General features: G+C 42.0%; 1 protein-coding gene across 4 annotated transcripts; it reads right to left on the bottom strand.

Annotated features, from left to right (window-relative positions):
• Positions 1-11,247: 11,247 nt before the first annotated feature.
• Positions 11,248-24,082, bottom strand: ark2cb (arkadia (RNF111) C-terminal like ring finger ubiquitin ligase 2Cb). Of its 4 annotated transcripts, none has more exons than XM_006789857.3 (8): positions 23,326-23,974; positions 19,364-19,694; positions 19,063-19,191; positions 18,300-18,429; positions 18,012-18,116; positions 17,580-17,675; positions 16,946-17,049; positions 11,248-14,991 (listed from the first exon to the last, which is right to left on the bottom strand). In XM_006789857.3, exons 1-8 carry the CDS (start codon positions 23,384-23,386, stop codon positions 14,874-14,876), a joined length of 1,074 nt encoding a protein of 357 aa, XP_006789920.2. In that variant the 5' UTR covers positions 23,387-23,974; the 3' UTR covers positions 11,248-14,873. The 4 variants fall into 4 exon arrangements, 3 of the variants coding, with proteins under 3 accessions (XP_006789920.2, XP_006789921.2, XP_087705352.1); XM_006789858.3 differs by lacking the exon at positions 23,326-23,974 and adding an exon at positions 19,818-22,118 and having other exon boundaries at positions 19,063-19,194; XM_087849226.1 differs by lacking the exon at positions 23,326-23,974 and having other exon boundaries at positions 19,063-19,194; positions 19,364-22,118.
• Between the last annotated feature and the right edge of the window lie 2,294 nt (positions 24,083-26,376).

Here is a 26,376-nt window from a genome sequence, read left to right on the forward strand (position 1 = left end):
GCCAGTTTTTTGTTTTAGTTTGTTTTGTTTTTTTAAGTTTGTGCCAACTGTTTAGGCTGTCACTCTTCAGAAAAAGCCATTTGCTTCCATCTCGCACAAATAAACAGAACTGAATATTACCCAGCTCACTACAACAAATATTTACCTTCATTTTACTTTTCCTCACGTCTCACTGAAAGGTTTCATACCAGTGCCAATCACTTGAGGGATAAAGGCAAAGCTGGAAAATAGTTCAGCAAAAATAAATTCATTTGCTTAAGCATAATACATGGGCATTGCACTCCAACAGGGGTTAAAATTTTCAGTATGCATAAATTTAAAAACCATTTTGTAGAATAATGGGTAGTATTACACAGGGATCAGGGAAGGCGAATAGCCAATCGTAGCAGCAAAAACAAAGACAACTAAAACAAAACGCGGAATGCTGTTTAACATGTAAATTAAAAAAAACGAATGCAATCATGTCCAAATCTCATGAACCCATATTTCATTCACAACAGAACATAGAGAATATATCAGATATTTCGACCAAGACATTTATTTTCACGACCATCTGCGCCCCCCAGTCTATGTATCACCTTGAACTTAAAAGGCTGTAAGGTCAGACACCAACAGGTGATTCGGGCGTTGGCATCCTGCATGTGATGGAGCCACTGTAGCGGAGCGTGATCCAAACAGAGGATGAAAGGGCAGCTCAGGAGGTAAAAATGAAGAGAGTCAACCACCCAGCAGATTACCAAGCACTCCTTTTCAACTGTGCTGTAGCAAGCATGCAATGGCTGCTGTTTTTTACACCTGAGGGCGCACCGGCCTGCCTCCCAAGTGGTACCCCAAATACTGTACCTCCCTCCGTCCAACCGGACACTTCTTCAGGCCGTGAGCCACACCTGCCTCAGGGACTCCAGGACCGTGGCCACCCACTGCACATGCTCCGCCCAGGTGTCATTGTGGATGATGCCAGCCACAGTGACATCCGGGTAGGCGGCAGCATATGCAGCCAGCGGATGCAGCACCCAGTCCATGAGGAGTTGAAAAATGGCTGGAGCTCCAAAGAAGGAAGTGTGACAAATTGGTACAACCCGTAAGGAGTACACAAGGATGCTTTTTCCTGTGAATCTGCCAGTAGCCCTTGGTTAAATCCAGAGTTGTGAAAAACTGAGCAATGCCAGTTCAGGAACTCTTCGACCCGGGACATGGGGTAGGCATCAAACTGTGACACCTCATTCACCTTGCGGTAGTCAATGCAGAACTGTATAGACCTATCTTTCTTCACCACAAGAACTGCGGGGCTATACCACCCACTGTGTGACTCTTCTATTAGTGGAGATATCGTCTGAATTTCAGGAGAGGGACCACTCTTCCTTCACGCCCCCTCCGGCCTCAGGCTATAAAAGCCCCCCCTTCTCCAGTACCTGCTGTTCTCATTTTCATGCCCCATCTTTCCCCCCACTTTCTTCTCCTCTCTTCCTTTCCTTCATTCATTTCTCGTTAGTACACGGGGATCTGGATCTGCCCGGCTCGAGAGCCATCGCCAGTCCCCTTCGAGGCCTTCCCCAAACCGCAGCACCAGTTCACACTTCCTCATCCCTCATCGCCCATCATTACCGAGGATGTGGTCCCAGATAGTGAACTCCAAGCTTCAGCATTTCAGCCATTTCCCTCTGAACAATTAGCCTTTTATGTTCATGTAACGCGGTTGCAGGACCAGGGCGCCTGACTGCAGCTACATAGACAATGAGCTCTCAGAAGTAGTCTCGACTATGGAGCCTGAGTGTGTGAAGAAAACACAGGAAACCAAAAGTAGAGCTCAAAAATATATATATATTGTGTTTGTTATGATAAATATAGAGAGAGATATACAAAAAAAATATATGTATAATATATCACAAACAAAATAACGCTAACAATACAAAACAGCTTATTATGGTCCAAAAGGAGGTGGGATGAGGTTTAGTCCAGTATGAGATTTGGTTCAGTTCCATGGACCTGTGATAGGTCACGTGACAACAGTTTTTGTAATTCAGTCCATAGGTTTATGATTCCTACCGCAACATAGCGGTGGTCGGGTGGCTCGCCATCCCGCGCTGATCAGGACTGATCGCGGGGAAAAAAAACCTGACCGTTGAGTCGATTGTGAGGTAGTGTAAAGATGAATGAATCGGCCGGGTTATTGCACGCTGTCAACTAGTATGCAATGTAAAATTTGTCAATATCTGACAAGTACGCCAACCACAGGGACAACAGCAGCCGGGGAAGCAGGGAAGATGCAGCTGATTGACCCGGAAGTTATATGGGGTTCATTCCCGCCACAATAAAGGGACTAGCGGAAGTGGGAACAGAAGTCACCGTGGTTACACTCTCCCCTCCTAATCTCATGGACGTCCTCGTACATGGACTAGGCTGGCAGCGAATGACTGGTTGGCTGGGGTGCGAAGGCATCGTCTCCTCTTCTTCATCGTCTTGAAGAGCGAAGGAGAAGACAGAACTTAACCCATGCAGAAAGGTCTGAACGCTCTTTAACAGAGGCTTACCAGGCTTGATGTACTGCAGCCGATCAGGAGGATTCCTGGCGCGGGTTGAGTGCCTCAAGGGTGGTTCTGCCCCAGGACTGAGAGGTTCTGATTCAGTAGGTGAGTGTTGTGACAAGTTATTTCTGGATGCTTCTGAATCGGCAGACAGACTTTCTTCATCGGGAGAAGTTTCAGCAAGAGTAACTGGCACAGAGCCAGCTTCCAATGTTTCGTTATCAATGACTTGTTCCTCTTCAACAGGTACAAGTATAGGTTCCTCTGAGAGAATAGCGTTCTCTTCCTCTGTAGCCAATACTACAGGGACGTCTGGCTGGTTGATAACTGGAACAGGTTGCGGAGTATTGGGTAAGTCAATGGTTGTTGTGAAGGTAACAGGTTCAGCACAGACAGGAACAGGTAGGTATGAGATGGGTTCCTCTTCATCATTGTCATCATCATCATCATGTACAGGAGACACAGGTAAGGCAGGCATTTTTCTCTTCTGCTTAGTAAGCATGTCCTTGTCAGAAGGTGGTAAATACCCACAGGGCAGTAGGAGGTCTCGATGTAAAGTTCGCAGGGGCTTGTCTTGGCCTTCGGGTCGAACTGTATACACAGGAAGAGTGCCGGCTTTCTTCACTACAATGTACACAGATGACTCCCATTTATCTGCAAGCTTGTGTTTGCCTCTTAGCCGCACATTCCTTACAAGAACTCTGTCTCCAACATTCAGCTGTGACGCAGTGACATTTTTATCAAATCTGTTTTTGTTACGTTTCATCACCTTTTCTGAGTTTTCGATGGCCAGCTTATAACTTTCTTCCAGGTGGGACTTTAGTTTTTCCACATATTGTGTGTGGGATGTTGTTCCTTCTTTGGCATGGGGTAGTCCAAAGGCCAAGTCCACCGGTAAGCGAGGTTGGCGGCCAAACATAAGCTCATATGGTGAGAAACCTGTAACATCATTTCTTGTGCAATTGTATGCATGCACCAGGGGTTTTACGAAATCTTTCCAATGAGATTTCTGTTGAGCTGTCAGTGTTCCTAGCATATCCAGTAATGTTCGGTTAAACCGTTCAACAGGATTGCTTCTTGGATGGTATGGAGTGGTTCTTATTTTGTGGATCCCAGCCATTTCACAAAGCTCTCGGATGATTCTGGATTCAAAGTCAGGGCCTTGGTCACTGTGCAAGCGTTCTGGGATACCATAATGCACAAGAAAGTTGTCCCATAAACATTTGGCAACAGTCCTGGCTTTCTGGTTTGGTGTTGGCACAGCAATGGCATATTTTGTGAAATGGTCAGTTATGACAAGTATGTCTTTGACTCCACGATCTGGTTCCACAGAGAGAAAATCCATACACACCAGTTCCATGGGATGAGAGGTTTTGATATTGACCAGAGGTGCGGCTCGTTCAGATGGGGATTTGCGTCTCACGCATCTTTCGCAGTGTCTTATTTTATTGACCACATCACTAGTCATCTTAGGCCAATAAAACCGGGAACGGACCAAGTCCAGCGTTCTGTCAATTCCCATGTGACCCATTTGATCGTGTAGGTGGTGTAGTACAACTGGTCGATATTCCTCGGGTAGCACTAGCTGGTATGTGAAGTCACTTCCCACTTGTCTCTTCCTGACGAGAAGGGTGTTATGGAGCTCCAGTTTATTTACTTCTCGCAGTAATAGAGGTAGTTCGGGAAGTTCTTCCCTCAGGAATGGCGGTGGTGACTCTCCTCGCTCAAGCTGAGCTATGACATGCCGAATGACAGGGTCAAGGCGTTGTTTGTCTGCAAGGTCAGCTGTTGAGATTTGGGGGAGTACCATGGAGGTGAACTGGATGTCGTCCGTGAAACTGTCAGGCAGACTGTTGACATTGACAGACATGGATAACACCAGCGCAAGATCAGGATCAGTGCTTGAACTGTACACCAGATGACGGTCACAAACTGCGTTGATGGTATGCTGGTCAATAGAGACATGATCTGGTTCATTGAGATATTGCCATGCGAATCTCCAGATTCGCTCACGTTCTTTCTGTGACAGAGGATCATCAGACAATCCACCATGAGGTCGGCGAGACAGACCATCAGCATCCGAGTTCTGCTTTCCTGCTCTGTAGATTAATTTGAAGGTGAAAGGGGACAAAGCTGAAAGCCATCTGTAACCGGTAGCGTCAAGTTTTGCTGATGATAAGAGGTATGTTAATGGGTTGCTGTCGGTCACAACTGTAAACTGAGCACCATAAAGATAGTCGTGGAATTTTTCAGTCACCGCCCATTTCAAAGCAAGAAACTCCAATTTGTGGGCGGGATACTTTGACTCACTCTGGGAAAGACCTCTGCTGGCATATGCTACAACTCTGTTTTTTCCATCCTGCTCTTGATACAGCACTGCACCAAGACCTGTGGCACTGGCATCAGTGTGGAGTGTGTATGGTTTTCTGGGATCAGCAAATGCCAGAACTGGGGCAGAAGTTAGGGTGTCAATAATGGACTCAAAAGCTTGTTGACACATTTGCGTCCATCGTCCTCCAAATGGCTCTTTGGGGTTGAGGTAATTCTCTGGCTTTACTGTTCGTCTCAGCTTCCTCTGGGAAGGTGGATAACCAGCAGTGAGATCATGCAACGGCTTGACAATGGCTGAATACCCCTGGACAAAACGTCTGTAGTACCCAGCAAAACCAAGGAAAGATCTTAATTCCTTCAAGTTTTTCGGCACTGGCCAAGAGGTGAGTGTGGAAATCTTGTCCGGATCAGTTTCAACACCAGCCTGGGACACTACATGGCCCAGATACTTCACAGATGTCTGGAAGAACATGCATTTCTCAAGTGAAAGCTTCAAGCCAAAATCTTTCAGTCTGGTGAGAACGTTCATCAGGCGAGCTTCATGTTCCTCAAGAGTTGGTGCAAAAACAATGAGATCGTCAATGAAAACCAGGACTTCTTTTAGATTCAATTCTCCCATGCATTTTTCCATTAGCCGTTGGAATGTGCTTGGTGCATTAGTAATCCCCTGTGGCATCCGATTAAATTCCCAAAATCCTAATGGGCAGACAAAGGCAGTCTTTGCTTTATCCTTCTCCTCCATTTCAATTTGGTAGTATCCCGACTTGAGGTCTAGCACCGTGAACCACTTTGATCCTGCAAGTGCAGAGAAGGTGTCTTCCAATTTGGGCAGAGCATAAGCATCTTTGATTGTTTGCAGATTGAGTTTGCGGTAGTCAATACAAAGACGTACACTGCCGTTCTTTTTACGTGCAACCACAATTGGAGAGGCAAATGGGGAGTCTGATTCTCTGATAACGCCAGTCAAGAAGTTCCTGCAGGTGTTTCCTTACAGCATCAAGATCTTGAGGGTGAATTGGTCGTGGTCTTTGCTTGAAAGGAGTTGGGTCAGACAATTTGATTTGGTGTTTAACTTTGTCGGTCCTGCCGAAATCCAGATCGTGTTTGGCAAATACTTCAGGAATACTGTTGAGTTTATGAACAATGCGTTCTTTCCAGTCTGGAGTTAAAGGGGAATCTCCAAAGTTGTAATTTGGTTGAGATGGCGGTAATGACTCTGTAGATGGATCTGAATAACGCATGTGTTGCTCTTTGGAAATGACTTCCTGGAAGGCGCTGATTTCTGCAATAATAGCTCGAGCTGGAATATGGATTTCATGGTCAGACTCATTACTTACTACAACAGGCAGAAAACATGGCCGACATTTAGGTAAGTCCACCAGGCAGGTTTTTACTAGGAGTCCACCAGGCAGAGAACTGGAGGTGGGGTATTCCAGAATAACCGCTTTCTCGCCTTGGAATAGCCTTGTGACCAGGGATCCCTCAAGGACAGTGGTTTGGCCGGCAGTAATGGTATGTGGTTGGTCTGACTTCAAGATCACAGGAGCATACTGGTCATCTGAATTCTGGAAACGGCGACACTGGAGGATTCTATAAACTGCAATGTAACCGGAACCAGTTGGCAGGAATGACTGCTCAGAGTGGGTATCACAGTGTTTGCTGTACGCAACGTCAAGAGTGTTGGTACCAACAAGTATCATTGGGTGTGATTGCTGGACGTCAGGCACGACAAGAGCAAGTGTATCAACATTAATAGATGAACCAAGAAAATCAGCTGGGAACGTCATGTTAATCTCAATGTATCCCAGGTAAGGTACGGCTTGTCCATTTGCTCCTTCTATTTCCAACAGATCATTTAATGGTTTGATTGGATGGTCTGAAAGATGAGTATTATAGAAGGAATAAGGAATGGTAGTAACCTGAGAGCCAGAATCAAGAAGACAGCTGAAATGGTCGCCCTTGATTTGAATTTGTCCTGTGCTTTTGGTCCCCACCAGCCCTTTTGGCAGCAATGGAACTCTCTTGTGGTTTCTGGGACTGTTAGTGCACGCAGCTCCTGTGTGTCCCACCGCAGAAGCTCCTTCTAGTTTAAAGATGAAGTATTTCTAGCATCCCATTCTTGCTGTTTTTTCCTTAATTGGTTCTTTTTCTGTTCAACGAGACAGGGGTTTGCTCTGTTGTTGCAGGTGGAAGAAACATGGCCATCTTCTCCACAGTTAAAACAGTACCATGGCTTGGGTTTGGTATTTGACTGAGGTGAAGAATGACAGGTCTTGTTTTGTCGTGGCTTAAACTTTGACTCGGTTGGACTTTTTCGGGACAAAAGTTGGGACATTCGCTGTTGGAGGGTTTGGAGTTGTTTTTTCATTTCTTTTAGCTCTTCATTGGCTGTTGAGTGCCCACAAGAACAAGTACTTTGGGATTGGATGTTGGCTTTTTGTTTTGATGAACCGATGTATTTTTTCATAAGTGACTCCTTAGCAATTTGTCTGTCTTCTTCTGTCCGTAACGACAACAATAAGTCAGAGAAAGGTGGTGGGTTGTCCTTTTGCTGTTCTAATTGTAATTTGGTTAGTATAGTGTTATCCCAACACCCACGACAAAACTGCTTCAGCAGATGTTTATCCATGTCAGCAGCTGCAAGTCCTCCTTGCTTTACAACAGTGCTGAGGGTTAGCTGCAGTCTTTGGAGGTAAGCGGATGGTCGTTCACCTGGATTTTGGAGAATATTTAAATATTGAGCATACAATTCTTCACCATCTTGCACTGTTCCAAAAGCTGAGTCAAGTACACTAAGGATGACTGCAGGCAAGGTGTTGGGACTTAGACCTTTAACCAAATCAGCAGCAGGTGACAACAGGCTCTCTATAATACGTCTGGTGACGTATAGAGCTGACAAACTGGGGTCGGCAAGCAGTAGCTCAATTTGGGAACGCCATGATTCAAAATCTGCTTCACTACTTGGCTTAGGAATCCTTCCTGAAAAAGCACGGAGACGTAGTGAAGTTGTGGCGCTTATGTCTGGGTTTCGGACCACATGCTCAACAACAACCCTTTGTATTTGTGGTGGGTTGAGATCATGTGCTGTGAGTGATACTCTTGGAGCTGGTCCAGTCTGGCTCTGACGAGGTCGTGCCCCCTGCTGGTCAGTGGAAACCTGTCTGGCAGGAGGTGAAGACAGTTTCTGCCGCTCCAGTTCCCTTTCTTCTTCCTCTACGCCAATGTCCTCGTCTGCTCCATTTTCTTCATCATATTCACTTTTTCCATTATCACCTGCTCCTGCGTCATGCAAATGTTGACCAATCTGCCCCATTACTGTCTTCAAGACATCTTCAAACCGGTGCCCGCTACGATCAGCAATATGCTTGAGCTCCTTGAGGTAATTGGGAGGGGGACTGCTGCTGTCCTCTGTGGTGGCGTACTCACAGGCCAAAGCTGTGACGCGGAAGACAAGGTCGGCAACAATTTTAGAACAGTGGGTGTAAGCCAGAAGCGGCTCTAGAGTTGTAAAAGCAAAGGTATCCACAAACTCAGCGATCAGGTTTTTAAAGAAAGTACTCGCAGGATCATTTACGTAAAAATGACGCTTAAGATTACCATAAGTACGCAAGTAATCAAGTATTTCAGTATCAGCTTTTGTGTTAGACACACCGGAGATCATCACAGACTGTGATATATTTATGCCGGAAAGTGCAACTGAATCCATTTCTGATTTTCAACTAAAACGAAGCAATTAAGTAAAGAAAAGTTGTGTTCGTGACCCCAAAATATTCACACACAAAGGCTCCTGGCTGGCTCGCCACTTGTAACGCGGTTGCAGGACCAGGGCGCCTGACTGCAGCTACATAGACAATGAGCTCTCAGAAGTAGTCTCGACTATGGAGCCTGAGTGTGTGAAGAAAACACAGGAAACCAAAAGTAGAGCTCAAAAATATATATATATTGTGTTTGTTATGATAAATATAGAGACAGATATACAAAAAAAATATATGTATAATATATCACAAACAAAATAACGCTAACAATACAAAACAGCTTATTATGGTCCAAAAGGAGGTGGGATGAGGTTTAGTCCAGTATGAGATTTGGTTCGGTTCCATGGACCTGTGATAGGTCACGTGACAACAGTTTTTGTAATTCAGTCCATAGGTTTATGATTCCTACCGCAACATAGCGGTGGTCGGGTGGCTCGCCATCCCGCGCTGATCAGGACTGATCGCGGGAAAAAAAACCTGACCGTTGAGTCGATTGTGAGGTAGTGTAAAGATGAATGAATCGGCCGGGTTATTGCACGCTGTCAACTAGTATGCAATGTAAAATTTGTCAATATCTGACAAGTACGCCAACCACAGGGACAACAGCAGCCGGGGAAGCAGGGAAGATGCAGCTGATTGACCCGGAAGTTATATGGGGTTCATTCCCGCCACAATAAAGGGACTAGCGGAAGTGGGAACAGAAGTCACCGTGGTTACATTCAGGAAACCTGAAGGGCCATGAACGCACCATCACGCCTGGGCATATTTCAAAATGGTGCTCTATGAGATTGGTATGGCCGGGCAGGAGGGAGAACACATCTGCAAAATGCTGTTGCAATGCAACAACATCCGCTCTCTGAGCCTGTGTGAGATGGTTATCACAATGAATGGAGGATGGAATGGTGGAATTTGCCATCTCTGGTCCTAACTCATCTGTCTCCTTCACCAGAGTCACCAGAGAAGCAATCTGAAGGTGGTAGATGTTGGTCCAAACAGACCAGTACCTACCAGTCAGTCAGTATCTCTTTCGGGATGCCAAATCAGGAGAGGACCTGAAACAGCGCCTGCGCTGCACTCTTAGAAATGGTGCACAGTGGCACTGCTTCGGGATATCGCGTTGCATAATCCACCAGAACTAATACACAGTGATGCTTCATTACATCACAGATCAAATTTTGTTGACCGTTAAGTATGGACGAGATACATTGAACGTGACACGTGAAACAAAGACAAAAGGAGAACATATAACATTTGTAGGGGGATGATGAAATAAACATAATATAAACCAAATTCAAAAGAATGTATTCATAATTTATAATAAATATTCCAATAAAAACTTTTTTTAACATACAGATTTCATGTTTGTGCAGTCTTGTTTCGATTGGCCCACCTGTTGAGGAGTAGATAAAGACATACACATAATCACACGCATAATGTGATCATTAGAGTAACATTTTACAGTGTCCCAGTTATTTATTTATATGTTGATTGTTTTTTTTAAATAAGTGTATCACCACATGGACATTATCTATGATTTTCAGATTTCAGGCAATCTTGGATTGCATAAGAAATACAAAAAACAGAACTTCATTGTCATAAGTAGCTCATCTGGCTTACTGTGACTATTGTCTATAACAATTTACAAGGTATTGTAATCTGTGAAATACAGAAAGAATGCGATATAGTAGGCTTCCTTGTCATTGTGGCTATATTGCACAAACTAATCAGGATGAAAATCCAGTGAGAACAATAAATGTGACCTTGAGCTTGACCGTGAGCACAATATCAATCAATCAATCTTTATTTATAAAGCACTTTTCATACAAAAAATGTAGCACAAAGAGCTTTACATGGTTAAAAGCAGCCCACCCCACCCCGCCCTCCAACTCACTCCCCACACTGTAATTAACATAAACAATCACGAATACACACATCCCCCCCCCCCCCCCCCCCCCCCACACACACACACACACACACACACACACACACGCACACTTAAAGAGTAAAATTGGGCTGGGTACGCATGAGCCAAGTGGGAAACCCACTAGGTGATCAAATCTGACCAATACTCCAGGAGGATTAGTGAATCTTGTCAGCTGTGGATGGATGGACAGATGACGGACACCTTGCCAAGGCATGACTTTATCGGTCATGCTTGTCTTATTTAGTGAAGATACTTTAACAAGTGGGCAATATATTTGTCAACTAAAAAAAAAAAGTCCTGATTTTTCTTTTAGCTGCTCCCTTTGGGGATCGCCACAGCAGCTCATCTGCCTCCATCTCACCCTATCCCTAGCATCCTCCTTTGTCAAGCCAGACCTCGGCATGTCCTCCTTCACTGCATCCACTAGCACACAGAGCCTGTTTCAGGTACTCCCTCTCCTCTGCATTCCTGATTCTACACCTTCCACTGTTTAATAACATCTTGATTGCTTAATTTAAAATCCAATACAGTGGTGTACAGAGGCAAGCTTGGAAAGATTGTGCCGTTTTCCAAAATGTGTGGACCCACTGTATGCCGTTACAGATCTGTCTGTGATATGTTGTCCAACAACAATTCATATAGCTTACAGTTCCATAAATGAAATGTTTTTTCTAAATTAAAATGACTCCAAATGACACACGGATCAGATTAGTTCTCAGCATTTTAGGCAGTTTATTTGAAAAACACATACAAAAAGATCATATACAAGACAATAAATAAAAAAGAGACAGAACAGTTTGGGTTAAGCTATGCAACTTTTTGCATCATCATTAGTAATAAATACAGTACAAAATCCACCCAGAGTGAATCTAAAGATTTTCCACAATATTCACTGATCATGTTATTCTTCATTATGATTTAGCTATTGCTTTCATATTATTGATACATACTTCTACTTTTCTATAAAATACTCAAGATCATAAAACATTGCGCGGTTACAGCAAAACAGCAGTGTGTTGTACAAAGATGGCCACTTCCCTTTTTCACTGGCAGGTTAATAATCAACATTTTTTCAGCAGCAAAGAAACATCTGAAATATTCAAGAAGGTACAGCATCATATTAAACACATCTACAGAGCTACTCCCACATACACATAGGAAAACCTGAGAAGGACATGCATTAAAAAGCTTGTGCTTTAAGTTCTACTGTTCATTCCGGTTCATCAGCTTGAGTTAATACTATGGCTACTGTCCAGTTCGCTCTGGAGTTATGGGGTACACTGTGGAGGGCACGGGGTAAGGCCAGTGAGAGCACGAAATGAAATCATAATAGTAAGACCAGCCAGCTTCATTCCAATCCAATATATGTTATAATAATTTGCAGGATTAGTAGAGTATTAATAAGAAATGCACACCGAAAACGTAGTTAGCTTATTATACCCAGGTGTAAAACATCTATATTGTATAACCACAGTACACCAGAAGTTTGCTCAATAAGATCAATGGCTCAAGTTAGCATGTTAGATATACGTTCCATAATCCCACACAAAGCAACTGCCAGCAACAAATAATACAGCTTGTAATGTGGGCCGTAAAGAGAAGCACTAAATTGAGACCCAGATATGATTTATATTGTGGTCAACTTAAAATGTGGAAAAACTAAAATAAATGTGACTGATTATGACAACAGAAGCGAGCTAAGACAAAAAACAAAAAAAAGGGCTGCACCCTGACATCTGCTTTGCATCAAAGCAGGGATGATGTCTAGAAAGTAAAACATTTATTAACAAAGAAAAATCGAGAGATGATATGAATGGAATGTAATCCAGATCAACAGCACCATGCTGGCTAGAAAAAATGTGTCGGGGGAAACAACCCCAGTCGATTTTTCAACAAGTTTCTTTTTTTTTTTATCTCGCCTCCGAAAAAAGAAAACACAGACGGCATGCAAAAGCATCCCCACCGACCAATGCATAATGAGGTATTCTTTTTTTTAATATTTTGTGTTATTTTAAATAAATATATTGATTAAATTGCAAAGTTATGAGATAGAGACATTAAATATTCCACCACAATAGCTAGCTAGCTACAGTTAGTAATAAATAATGATTGTTAAATACTTAAGGCATCTTTAATCACAGCATTCTATGTGAACTAGCAAACCTCCATTTTCATCCATCTGTAGTTTTTTGGATGGAGGTTTCATACGAAAAGAAAGGGAAAAAAAAAACGAAAAAAACAAACGCAACACAAACAGTCAAGTTACCCTCCAATAATACACAAGGAAGCATGAAAATATTTAACTGAACTGGAACACAAACTCTAGGACAAGAAGAACCCACACCACCAAAACAAAAAAAGAAAAAAAAATCAGGCAACTCCATATTATAGTGCATTTACAAAACACAAGCTACATTAGAACAACAATAAATATGTTTTTGCAGCATTGCAGCTTTTTCTTCACTATGGTTAAAGTGGACAAGGACTCGGCATATTAGTACCATGTCCAGATTGGCATGTGAGCAAAACAAAAAGAAAAAGAAGGAAGAAAGAAAAGTGTACAGGTAATAAAAAAGAAAGAACGAAATGGCAGGGAAAAAAAGACAATTAAAACAAAATTAATGTTAAGAACAATTGTTTGGTATTTTTCAAATGGATGGCTTTTTCTCCCTTTCACCCTCCTTCAAGTGAACTACGCCAACATGGTTCATGCATGATATAGAAAAACAGCTTCTATCACTGAACGTATCACAGTTGTTCTAGCAATACCATACACTACGACCATGGGGGGAGAGGGGGTGGGGACAGTCATACACATTCTAGCACATATCACAGGCAAACTAGTTTGTATTGTCCCTGTAACACCAGAAACAATCTTTTTTTCTTCTTTTTTTGTTTTTAAATCAAACAGTGGGAGCAACTCAGATTGAAATGAAAGGAGCCGATACACAACAGAGGCCATTCACTGGATATAGAAATCACGTGTGCTTGTTCGATAGGCAATAAGGTTCTGGTGATAGGTAATACAAATGTCAGGTACTCTGATGGCAAGACTCAGGCACTGCATCCTCAAGCCCATGCCGGCCTCTCATGATCACGAGCGTGACCATGACCATGAGCGAGGCCACAGAGAGGAGTTGCTGTTAGACACGGATCCACCGGCAGCTCTTTGAGTCCTGTTAGGAGCGCAATGCTTAGCTGGGCGGTGATCAGTGTCTAACGGCAACTTTGGTCTACTCGGGATGAGTGGGGAAGGGTGCGGGGGAAGGAGTGGGGAAGGGGGTATCAGGTGCATTCTTGTCCTCCTCTATGAATGAGTGGGATCATCAGAGTCATAATATACGGTTCACATGCACAGACACAGTCCCTGTTTCTACTGCTCCACAATATTAACGACACAGCCCAAGCCTGCCATACAGCATGCACATCAGAGGCCTCTGCTCTAGATTATAGAGGCCCGACTACGACACTACACAGATCACTGGAAGCCATGCCTGCAGTTAGCGTTTTTAGCATCAACTCTGATGGCATCTACTAACTGTAAATCCAAAACCATGTTAGACAAGAAAGAGGGATTTTTGGCCTTTTTACATGACTAGCTCTTTCTCTGGTTGCCTACGATTAAACACACTGAATATTCTTACTGTTAGAGCTGTATTCACCCTCTCTGTAGGTTTTATTTTTCACAAACATATTTCTCAAAAGGCTTTTGCTTGCTACACAACACTGTTACTCTGTAAATACTTATTCAGTACTATACTCCATTACACCACAAGCGTTCAGCTACAAGAGTTCACACCAAACAACCTCATGCTAATCATTTGATAATGTTCTGTACAGATGTGCTGAGGGCTTGGGCAGAGTGCAGCTTCAAGGATTTTTCACAGGCCTGGGGAGAGGGATGGGGCAAAGGGTTTGGTTATAGTGGCAGAGAAATGGCCTTGATACACCACACTGAGCTGGGGAGGTTGGTCGTCAGAGTACCCTTTCTCTTGGCGGCTGTATGGAGAAATGTACACAATCTGACAGAACTGTGTGAAGCCTCAGCACATCTGTCCATATGTCCATACACGTCCACTCCTACCTTTAACATCCAGCCAAGTCCATTAAACCGAACCTCAGTCCAGGCGCCTATCTGTGCATCAACCCCCCCGTCCCTCTTTGCGTTGTAGGTGAGTGTGCTTTGTTGATCCCTCTGTCACAGCTGTCTCAGAAGGCAGGCTCGTTGAGTGATGCAGAGGGGAAGAGGGGTGTTTGGCAGAGCCTCTCCCCTTGGAGGGAGGGCAATGGAAAATTAACAAGACCAAGATCCATAGCTGCAGAAGTCAACAGGAGCTATCAACTGTCGGGGGTCAGCTGAGTCTCAATGTCCACTCTGCAGATGGGGCATTTCCTGCTGGTGGCCAACCACTGGTCCACACACGCCTGGTGGAAGAGATGCATGCAGGGTAATCTCCTGAGGAGACAGGAGAGACATGGTCAGGAATTTAAAACAAGCGTAAAAGCATCCTTCCAAAATGTCAAGCTGTGTAATAATCCCAGAGGTTTACGGTATAAGTGGCTGATTGATCACCAAATCTAAGCAAAAGTCACTTTTCCTGGAAAAAAGAACATTCACAGAAATGTTGATTGCACACCATTGCTTTCTATTTTATAACCACAACATAATCAGCACATCTTGAGAAGATGTTAAAGAGCAATTGCAGTGAAAGTTTTTTCACAGTGTGCCAATTACTTGCTTTTAAAGTACAACCTAATCACTGCAAGATTATTTACATTCGAAATCTGAATTTCCTAATGTTTTCTAATGCATTTACTTATGCAGCTGAATTAAGTTGTTTTTTTTCATGTGTCTACAACAGCTGTTAAAGTTAAATTTGATATTTCACTAATTGTTAAAAAAAAAATACCAAAAACACAGAGCTGCTGCTTCGTCAAGGTGAGAATTTGTTTTTCTTCACCAATGAGTGAAAGTAACTAAAGCTTTTTGACAATACAAGCACACCATTTTCTCAAATAACAAAAACAAAACTATAAATGGACATTTGTATGATTTTTTTTCCTATTTACACCTTTTTCTCACACTCTTAGGTTGAATAATATTTAATATTAAACATTTAAACGTGGTTTCCTGCTTGATGTGAACCCAGAAGTGACAACAAGCTTCATCCTTCAGCTCAACTGGATACACAGCTGGATAAAACAACTGTTGTTGCTCTGCTTTGTTACACAAACTTCACGGTCTTTAAGGCTTCCACATGCGTATGATTCATAGGTCTGTCATACCCAGGAATCCATTTGTACCCAGAATAAATCCAGCCATTGGACTATGATTCACGTTTGACATCTGAAAGCAGCTCACATTTGACTTTCATATGTGGGGGGAATAAGCTTAACGTGTACGTCATAAGGAGGATATCTGTGTTTGAGGTACAATAACGATATATTTACTGTAGGTGTTCCCTCATATCAAATCACCCGATATGTATTTTAGGACCACACGTGCCAAGATTTGCTTGTGTCATAAATAATGGAGGATTTTCAACATAAACCAGAGCAAACGTAACACAATCAACTGAGATGTTGGGTGTATGCTTTGTTTGAATAGAATTAAAGTCTACTACCATATCACAGCTCCATCCCTCCCTTAAATGCAGAAGATTCTGTTTATTCTTGCCTCTTTTCCGCATATTCAGTGGGTAAAATAATTTGCTCTGTCACTTCTGAACACATCACAACACCGGACACACATCAAAAGATTTTGCGAGAAGCTAATGCTGCCCGCGGGGAGGGTTTTTAAGATGAGGTGCTGGGAGAAATCCAGTGATGGGATTTTAAGACATGAAGCTTTTTAACTTAGGTGGCAGAACCAGTTTAGGGTTTAGAAATGCTTTGATCCTGTGTCTTTATATCCAGTTTATGGGAAAGAAATGTGGTTAAGGATAAATTAGTAAATTAATCTCTGAGGACTAATCATCAGCAAAAGCATTTACCCTGACAGGCTTTGGGAGAAATTGTTTTTTAGAGGGGTAACTAAACCCAGTTGTCTGTGAGGGTAATGCAATTAGTTTTGTAGGTATTAATATAGTCATGAACCCAAGTTAAGGGACACATTTAAGTTTAGTTAGGAGATGAGCAAAGTAATTCCGATTCCTCCTGAGGGGGACATGAATGTGTAAATTGAAATTCAATGCAATGCATCCAAATCCACAAATCAACCTCAACCTGCTGTTACAGGCACTAATCATTTAACTGAACCACAGTGGTACATTCACTGAATGACAAACAGACTGATAATGCGATACTATTTCAGGATGTGAGAAACAAATACATCCTTCTAGGGAAAAAAAAGCGCTTTTATGCACAACCTACATCAACATCTGCATAACCAACCAAAGAAAAAGCAGTACCTGACATCCTCGCCATCCTCCAGCATCGACAGACATATGGTGCATTTTTCATCGGTGTCAAGCTCCTCATCATCCAGACACATCTTCAGGTCCTGTGGTATTCTCTGCACAGAAAACCACACAAGAGCAAACACACTTTAATTACTGAAGTGTGCAGTGTTTATGCCACAGGGGTCTCTGAGTCAGCTCAGGCAGAATAAAAAAAAAAGTCTTTGAATTATACTTCCCAGAAAAAAAATAGACATCAAGATGGAAATGACTCAATTACTCCTGCTCACTCAAAATGTACCAAATAATCTTGCATTCTGAGTATTTGGGTCATATTTGGCATAGACGTTTCTTTAAATTCATTCCACGTACATATCTGCAGACAGCTAGATGAGTCATCCAGCGCCTTGAACTGTGAAGACTGCAGCCCTGTCTCGCTAATCTGGCAACGGAAATTAGTTTGACCTTTGAACTATAGTGAGAGACGTGACCTTCATTCCACTGTCGTCTTTGCTCTTTGATCCTTTCAACCTGCTGCTGCCTTTCGCTATCCCTTTCTTTCGCATCTTCAGTTCTTCCCCTTTACCGTACCCCGTCAAAAAGGTATATTTAATCCAGCTAGGAGCTAAAGAGTCTCCAGCCCTACCTTTTTGTACTTGTGGGGGAAAGTGAATCTCTCGATGGTGGTTTGGACCGCTCCACGGTTTACGCTGCCCAGTCTGTCCTCCAGCTGCAGAAGCTCCTATGAAAAAAATTCCAGTTGCCTTTAAAGGAAGGACCTTTCTGTATTTTGCCACTAAAATAACACAAATAAATATGCACAATAAAAAGATATTAAAGTGTGTAATGTAATCATATCGGTGCCTTAAGGAACAGGACACCTTGCTTGAAATGAAAACAAATGGCATAAGATTAAAGGCAGCTGGACCATTTAAAGAATCTGGAGCCCTGGGTAATTGGAAATAAGAAAATCAGCTACCACTCAAGCCTATCCAGAGATTGGTCACAAAGAAAACAATGATAAATTAGTGTAGACTGGTGCGTCTGCTGAGGAGAGCGAGGAAATAGGCGCACAAACCTCATAGCTCTCTCTAACTGCAGATGCGTGGCGGGAGGGGTTGAGACTCTGCAGAGCCAGCAAGTGCAACTGGGGATATGGGTAGTTTCTGATCTCATGGACAACCTAGGAGATGACAGATAAAAGAAGCTAGCGTCAGCTTTGCAGCAGAAATCTGAAAGAACAATAGGGACACGGGTCATCCCCGGTTGCTGGGTGTTGAGATTAATCTCAGAAACCAGGAGAAGAGTCGCGGTGAGTTCATCGAGATGAACATGATTGATCATATGGAGGCAGAGGGGAGCTCACCACTTGCGTTGAGGCATTGTTTCTAGGGAAGTGGTGCATCCTAGGAGAGGTCAAGTAGTGCTGATAGTGCTGCGGCAGCGGGTGGATGTGATACTGGTGGGGGGGAAGCCCAGCGTCCACACTTAGATCCCTGGACAGAAATGGAAAAAACAAATCAGCCAGTGGAACACTGCGAGGTCTCTGGAACACTGAGTTTCGATAACAGCAGACTTGTGTACTTCTGTAGCTGCTCAATGGGTAAATCTTTTAAACAGTGAGATTGTAATATGATTTTTTTTTTATATATATATCCCCATACCAGGTCAGATACAACAAATTTGATTACATGAAAATTGGTTATCATGCAAGCAAATGTGTGAGAGTTGATATTATAAAAGTAATCAATACACATGGACCAGCAGAAGGTAACTGGACAAATGGCTGTAGCACACATAGCTAAAATTAAGTGATGAGCTACTTAAATAAATACATTAAGAAGAAGTTTGGGTTTTTTGAGTCATTATTTTGTGTTTGTTTTTTGGTCTTTATAAGTTGTACTCTGTGATTTCACTCAAGACTCCCATTGACAAGAGTGCTACAACAGCAATTTATTTGCTTTCAACTCTTCATCTTGAACTCATTCATTCAGATCTAAAATGTGTCTGTAACTGACATTTATCTTAAATGGTCTAAAGATGAGCTGGTAAAAAATTGTTTTCACAAGAAAAATAGCTTTTTGCATCTGTGGCGCTGCATGTGTAGTTGAGAGAGATGCACTGCTTACCAGTCTGTGCCCTCAGCCAGGTAGCGGGGCTGCTGAACCACAGGCTGCGGAGGGACATGGAGGGGGGGAGCAAACTCATAGCCGGGTCGCAGCCTGTGGGGTTGGTGAGGAACTCTCTCTGGGGTCCGTCTACTAAGACAAATAACTAAGCATTTGAAAACATCCTGGAAAATAAGAGTTTATCATTTAAATTTAAAATGTCACTGCACAACTCCAGTAGTTACCAACGAGGTGCTTAAACTAAATATTTTTCCTTTTCCTCTTTATTTTTTTTTTTTGTACCATAAAGCTGTGTGGATACCTGGAGGGTGGCAGGATGTGTCGGTGCTGGGCCTCGAGGATCTGCTGCTGGAGGAGGTATTGCTGGTGTAATGCCTGAGGTAGGAAGGGAGGGGCAGGGATGTCCTGGAACTGGGGTGCAGGCAAAGGGTTGAGGGGCGAGTGGAGCGGAGGGCCGTGTTGGTGGCTGGGCGGGGCCAGGTGGGGGTTAATGCCTGACTGTGGCTGCCCTGGGTGGGGCATGGGGAAGTCCATGGGCAGCGGGGCCTGAGGACCTAACTGGAAGTGCCGGCAAGAGGTAGCATGGCTGTGCTGCTGCTGCTGTTGTTGCTGTTGCCGGTTGAAATGGGATCCTGTGGAGTATAAGGAGAAGTTATCAGGTACCTGAGGGGGGAAATTAGTTGGAATTAATAGTAGGTGAAATGTGGTGTCACTGTGTGTGAGATATAGCATGTTAATGAAGCCCTACCTCTTACCTAGGGTGAAAAATACTTCTGTGGGGGTGGGAAAATGATGGTTACCACAAGTACCATGAGAATGAAAACCATTTTTGGTGCTCCACACAAAGCGCAAGCGTTCATTTCTTTAAATGTATTTCCAGCCCCTGGATCGACTCCTCGTCTTCACAGACAAAGGAACTGGATCAGAACAGAAGAACTGTACCCCTATACGGATATTGACGTAGCTCAGTTCTTGTAAATTCTGCAGCTGACAGCAGGTCAGTGCACTCAGAGGTAAACCATTATTACCTCACTGCCTGTAAGAAATACATTAAACTGTTTCTCTGCCAAGTCTCTATCTACACAACTGTAAAGAACAATCTGTTCCATATAAAAAATTAAACTAGACATTAAATTCACATTATAAATGTGCTCTACTGAAATCAGCTGTCTCTCTGCGTTATACACTTCCAGTAAAGCTCTGCTATTCTTCTCCCATATGAACATTCAGGAGTTGACAGGAAATAGCTTGAATGCTTTTTTTAACTCTCTCCAACCACAGCTATTTGGCAACTGCAGCGAACAGACTGCTGTCGAGACTTGACAAGGAGTGGAAAATAAAGACATAGGCTAGCTTGTGCTGTGTTGCAATATGGTTTTAATACCCTGGTTAAGCTTAAGGAGACCTTATTGTATCATAGTGGGACTGAGAATAATTAAATTTAGCTTTGATCAGATTTTGGGGGGAGGGGATCTCTGCCAGAGGGAACCACAGTTATGCTCTGCCATGTCTGACTTTTAAACAGTTTCTTATAGAAGTGCAAAAGACAAGACTACTTTGCTCGTAAACACTTGATTTCTCCAAAAAAATAAATAAATAATAATTTATGAAGAAAAAGGCAAAGTCTACATTGCATTTACTCGGAGCACGCTTGAAAATTGCAGTTTGAATTTTAAATACAGGAAAGACAAGCAGTGTAGCTTTCCAGATTTCGCATTTCAGCTTGACAGTTTGTCAGCGTAGCCGAGCAAACAAGATATGACCTTGCTGCCGTGGGTCAAAGTCTCAGAGTCTAGACTGCAAGTAGCACACTGCGTTTTCAAGCGTCTCAGTGAGAACGATCACCATGAATGACAGCAGATAGACTCATTCAGGGCCCTGCGATGAAGTAAGCGTGGAAATCGTCTATCTTTGTCACAGCAGGAGAGGAGGTGGGTAGGTGGGTTGGTGGGGACAGGGGTGGAGGGAGGGGAAGGGGAAGGAGGGGAGGGAGCAGATAGGGGACAAGGGAGAGGGAGGACAATAAATGGAAATCAGCAAGAAGCACACTGAAGGTTAGGAAAAACACTATATTCTTTATTGAAAAATATTAGTATTTGTGGAATTTGTGTTTTCTTTCTTGTTTGTTTGTAATAATAGTATAACTCCATGCAACAAAAATAAACAACATACACTGAAGGCAAGGCCCACCATGCTCCATATAGGGTTAAAAAGAACAAAAGCGGCATCCAATGAGCAGACGTGTTGGCTACAGCACATGATTTCAGTACAGCAGGGTACATCTTTTCTACAGAAAGATTACATTGGATTTTTCACTAGTCAAATGTAGAAAAAACATAAACAAAAAATTATGAATCATAAATGTGACCATGCATTGAAAGTACTATTACCAGAACAAAAGGTAAAGAGAAACCACAACCAAACAATAAAGACGTTATTACTAATAGAGGATCTCTTTAGCAGTGCAGGAAAAATAGGCATCCCTGTGAAATGGATAGCATTTTGGTCTTATGTTAGTGGGGTAAATTGAGAAGTGATGAACCACCAGTGAGCATGTTTTCCTACTTAAACGTTTAGAGTTTCAGATGCCAGTAAAAGGGCAAAACAGGCCCTGACAATTCAGTGTGATTCAAAGCTTGAAATTTGCAAAAAGGGAACAAAAGGATTACACAAAAAAATGGAGACAGTTATGGCAGGTTGTTGTGTGGAGGTGCAGTGTACCTTCAGTCATTTCAAGTGACATCGCCACTGGTTTAAATGTTACGTTTTTAACAGTACAAAATGGCATGCACGTGGTCCCAATTTGTATGCTTTAATTTATTTATTTGTTGTTTTCAATCGCAGGTCACTTTAATCATGTACATTGCACCTTGTGTGAAGAGAAGAAAAAGATGAGCCAAATTCTGGTGTTCAACAATGCAGTGCAGTATTTGAGATCATGCAAAATGTATCCACTTTACAGGAATTTACAGCATGTTGTCTATCAAGACTGGATGGGAGGTACACAATGACATTCAACTGATCTAGAAAAGAGCTAAAAATGTTTACTCAGTGCTACAGCAATTTGACAGAAAAAAAGACAAAAAAAAGGTGCTCTGTCCTAGGTGTTAGATATTGTTTTAGTCTGTTTAACATGGAAAGTCTATGGCTGAGTACATCTTGGGAAAGGGGGGGGGTGCTTTTTTTAATACCAATGTCGTCTTCTGATGGAAAGAGGAAATGAAGAAGGGATTCACAATACAGCTAAATGCAGAGAACAGGCAGAGGCCACGCCACACCACACAGCAGCAGATGATCATTAGCTACACAATGGGGGGGACGACAAAGATCTGATAAATGCAGAATGTAGAGCCAGCCTCCATACTATGAAACAGGGAAATAAGAACAGAAATAAAAGCACAATGAAAATTACTGATGCCACTGTTGTGAAATTAATGTTGCACTGTAGCTTTATCATTGTTTAACTGATACCCCACACTCGATTCTTTTTCTTTTTGCAATTCGGCTGCTTCAAACAAACAGCTGCTGAATTGCCAATTAGCAAATGAGAGAAAAGGGCGACGGATACACTGATAGCCCGGAATTAAAGGCTCCCCGGTCGACTGGCCACTTATCGATTAGCACACTGGCCAATTGAGAGGGGTAATAATTGTAATAACTACTGAAATCACGGTGGAAAAAACGGCGAGCGTTAGCAGAAGCAGATGATCTTCAAATGACATCATCCGTGCACAGATAAGCTGACTGGCTGGAAAGGCTACGTCTATTTTGCGGTATTTTTCTTTACAGCACAAACACGGTAGTTTCGAGGAAACGTTGGATATTTTTCTTAAAACCTCACAAATAAAAATGCACCGCACGTTAATAAAGACGTCTTTTTATGTAGGAATGTGTTTCTTTTTCTTTTTTTTACATGAGGCATTTTGGCCGCATGTCGCGTGCATGTGCAAGCCTTTGTGAGAAATGTTTCAAGAAATAGTCTGAGCCCAAGAAGCCAGTTAGCTTATCTGTAACAACGAAGTTAATTTTTAATTCGCTGTATTTGCACCAAGCAAACCTTATAATTCGGTGCCTTATATTAATCTGCGACGGATGCGAATATAAAGCGTTATCGCGTCGGCAAGCAATTTGACCGTTAATTTCATGCTAGCTAACGGGAGCTAACCCAACGGCGGAGCTCGAGCTAGCTAGCCCAACAGCTGCAGTGAATATTAAGATAAACAGGGCACATGTTTTGGATCGATATGAATATTAATACCGTACCTCTGTTTCTTACTGAGCCGAATACAGGAAGAACCAGATATCCGACATGCACTAACACCATCCTGGGATCCTTATTTTATGATTCCGCTGGGTTATTTGGAGATATACAGTGGTAGTAGCCCATGCGGATCTACATTCAGGCGGCTGGTTGTTGCTGGCTGGCTGGCTTGGCTAAACACTACAGGCGAACCAAACGACTGTCTGACTCGCCTGGTTGTCGTTGACAAAAGCAGACATGTCATTTGATGTACGGAGCAAAAGAGGGCGATGTTGCAGCGCTACATGCCAAAGCTGCAGCTATCTCTGGGTTAACCTATCCGACCTTGCCAAGTTAATCTTTATAGAAACAATGTAAACACATTAACAGACTTAAAAACGCAAACGGCACATTGAAGTAACTTGTAGTCTTGACTTTAAATAATGAAATCTTCACTTAAGGACCACTGTTGTTTAGTAATGTATGCCCGCAACATTAGCAGACTCACTGGAAACCTATTTGAAAGAAATAGTAGAATAGATAAATAAATAAACACATTAGAGACAAAGATGTCCTGGCTAGATGCGCTAAGCCCTACAATTCCCATGATTCAACGCAATTGCTCCTTTCTTAAGCATTCGCGGAGAGTAGGAAATAATCAAAAATATGATTTCCCTGTTAGCAAAAAAAAATCACACTTAAGGTACCCTCAACTCGGAAAAGCAAGTTAATAGATAAGATAAATAAGTACGTATAAGAATGTTATCGCGTGTACTTCAATATACTCACTGACCGATTTGTTTGGTTTTGTTTAGTTCCCTGTTAATATAAATAATCAGCCAATCACATGGCATCAGCTCAAGGCACTGACCTGCTGAAGTTCAAACAGAGCATCAGAATGGGGGAGAAAGCGAATATAAGTGACTGCGAAAGTGGCGTGGTTGCTGGTGCCAGATGAGTTGGTATGAGCATTTCACAAACTGCAGATGTTATGGGATGCCTTGTTGATTTTAGAGGCCAGGGGACTAAGGTCTGGCTGCCAAAAACCACAACAACAAAAATGAAAACAGCGGGCTGCTTTGAAAAGGAGAAGCGCTCTTCATTTAGCACGGTAAACAAGAAGCTTTGAAGTCAGCCATTTAAAATAGGATTTACATGAATAGGAAGGCAACAAACTCACATAACCTCTTTTACAACCAAACTTGGAGAATATAAGTTCTTCTGATGGCTGTTATCAACAGGAGCTTTCATTGTACTCAAATGGTCTCCACATTGACCAGATCTAACTCCAGTAATATACTTTTGGGATGTGGTAGAACCAAAGATTTCCACCATGGATGTGCATCAGACAAATTTACTATGATGCTGTATGGAGCAAAATCTCTGAAGAGTATTTCCAGCACTTTGTTGAAACTTTGTCACGAAGAATTAAAGCAGTTCTGAAGGCAAAGCGGGATTCAAACAGTACCAGCAAGGTGTAACTAATAAAGTTACCAGTGAGAAAAACCTTTTATTGTCAGTAACCCCAATAACAACTAAAGTAAAGCATTATCTACTATTATACTGGGAACTGCTTTTGACTGGTTGTTTAAAGGCATTAAATTAAAAGAGAGGATTATCTTCACATGCATCGAAAATATATATGCATATAAATGTTCTAAATTCAGAACAGCAATGTACCAAATCCCAGTCTGTTTTGTTAGTTGTGCTTTGCTGTTATGCTTTCTCTTATTTTTGTATATATTTCTCTTGTTTTTTATATTTCCCTCTTAATTGTCTATATTTCTCCTGTTTGCTATTTATTCTTGCTGTCTACTATTTATTACTATACTTTACTTTACTTTACTTACTTTACTATTTTATTTTGGCACAGTTGGTGCAATGCACCCACAGTTTAGTTTTACATCTTTTTTTTTTGCCATTTTCAACGCCTTCTGAACACACTCTTTTCACTCATTAGTATTAGTTTTATTTTCATCCTTAATCACTCTAAACTCCTGCACATCCCTTCCAGCTTTCTCTCTCTGTCCAGCCAATCAAGACTTTTTCTCCTTCCTCAAATACCAGCCTTACATGTAAGTCAGTATATTCCTTTGCCTTTGCCACCTCTCTCTTAGCCATCTCTCAGCCTCCCAGTATTGCTATTTGCTCCGAAGGCAACAGTTTCTTCCCCTACACTCTGATGAACAGAGCTAAATAACCCACTGTTCTATCATTTAGGTCATGTGGACATATGCACATTGCACTACTCAATTTTGCAATTATAGTTTATACAGCTTCTTAAGACTTTCTGTATATATTGCATATACTGCCTATGTTAAAAAAAAAAAAAAAGAAAAAGAAAACATTTATTTTTCTTGTATGCAGAGAGCAAAGTGAACCGGAGTCATATTTATATCACTCCGGGGAACAACTAAGCTGTAGTGCCTCTTCACTTCACTGTGCAATTACCTTTTGTGCAATACTTTTTGTTAATAATCAGCGGTGCAATAGACTCCATACTTGAAATGTGCAATTCACTTGTATTTTTATTTTTATTTTTATTCCTATTTATCCCCTTTGTATATTTTATCTATATATGTATTTGTATTATATATATATATATATATATATATATATATATATATATATATATATATATATATATATATATATATATATAATATTCTGTAACTCTGTAACTTCTGTCGGTGCTGTGCTTTTTTGGAAACCAAATTTCCCAGAGGAACCCACCCGAGGGATTAATAAAGTTTTATCTTATCTTATCTTATCTTATCTTATCTTATCTTATCTTATCTTATCTTATTTCTCATTTGCTTACACAAACCTGGCCAAGTAAAGATGATTCTGATTGTAGTCTCTTAATTTCTTTGCTTATCTCAACTTTTATTTACTGAAAAAAATAGGTCCAGTTTTGTACCGAAAGTTTTTTGTTTGTTGGTTTTTATAACCTATTCCCCGATTTAAGTTAAGTTGGTTTGCACAAAATAACGTTTTTATTTTGTGCAACGTATAATTTCCGCGTCAGTAGGGGGCACCGATGAGCATTAAAGTGGGAACCAGGACCACAGTCG

The sequence above is a fragment of the Neolamprologus brichardi genome, chromosome 12, assembly GCF_056152115.1.
Source record: "Neolamprologus brichardi isolate AB-2024 chromosome 12, ASM5615211v1, whole genome shotgun sequence".
NCBI classification, from domain to species: Eukaryota; Metazoa; Chordata; class Actinopteri; order Cichliformes; family Cichlidae; genus Neolamprologus; species Neolamprologus brichardi.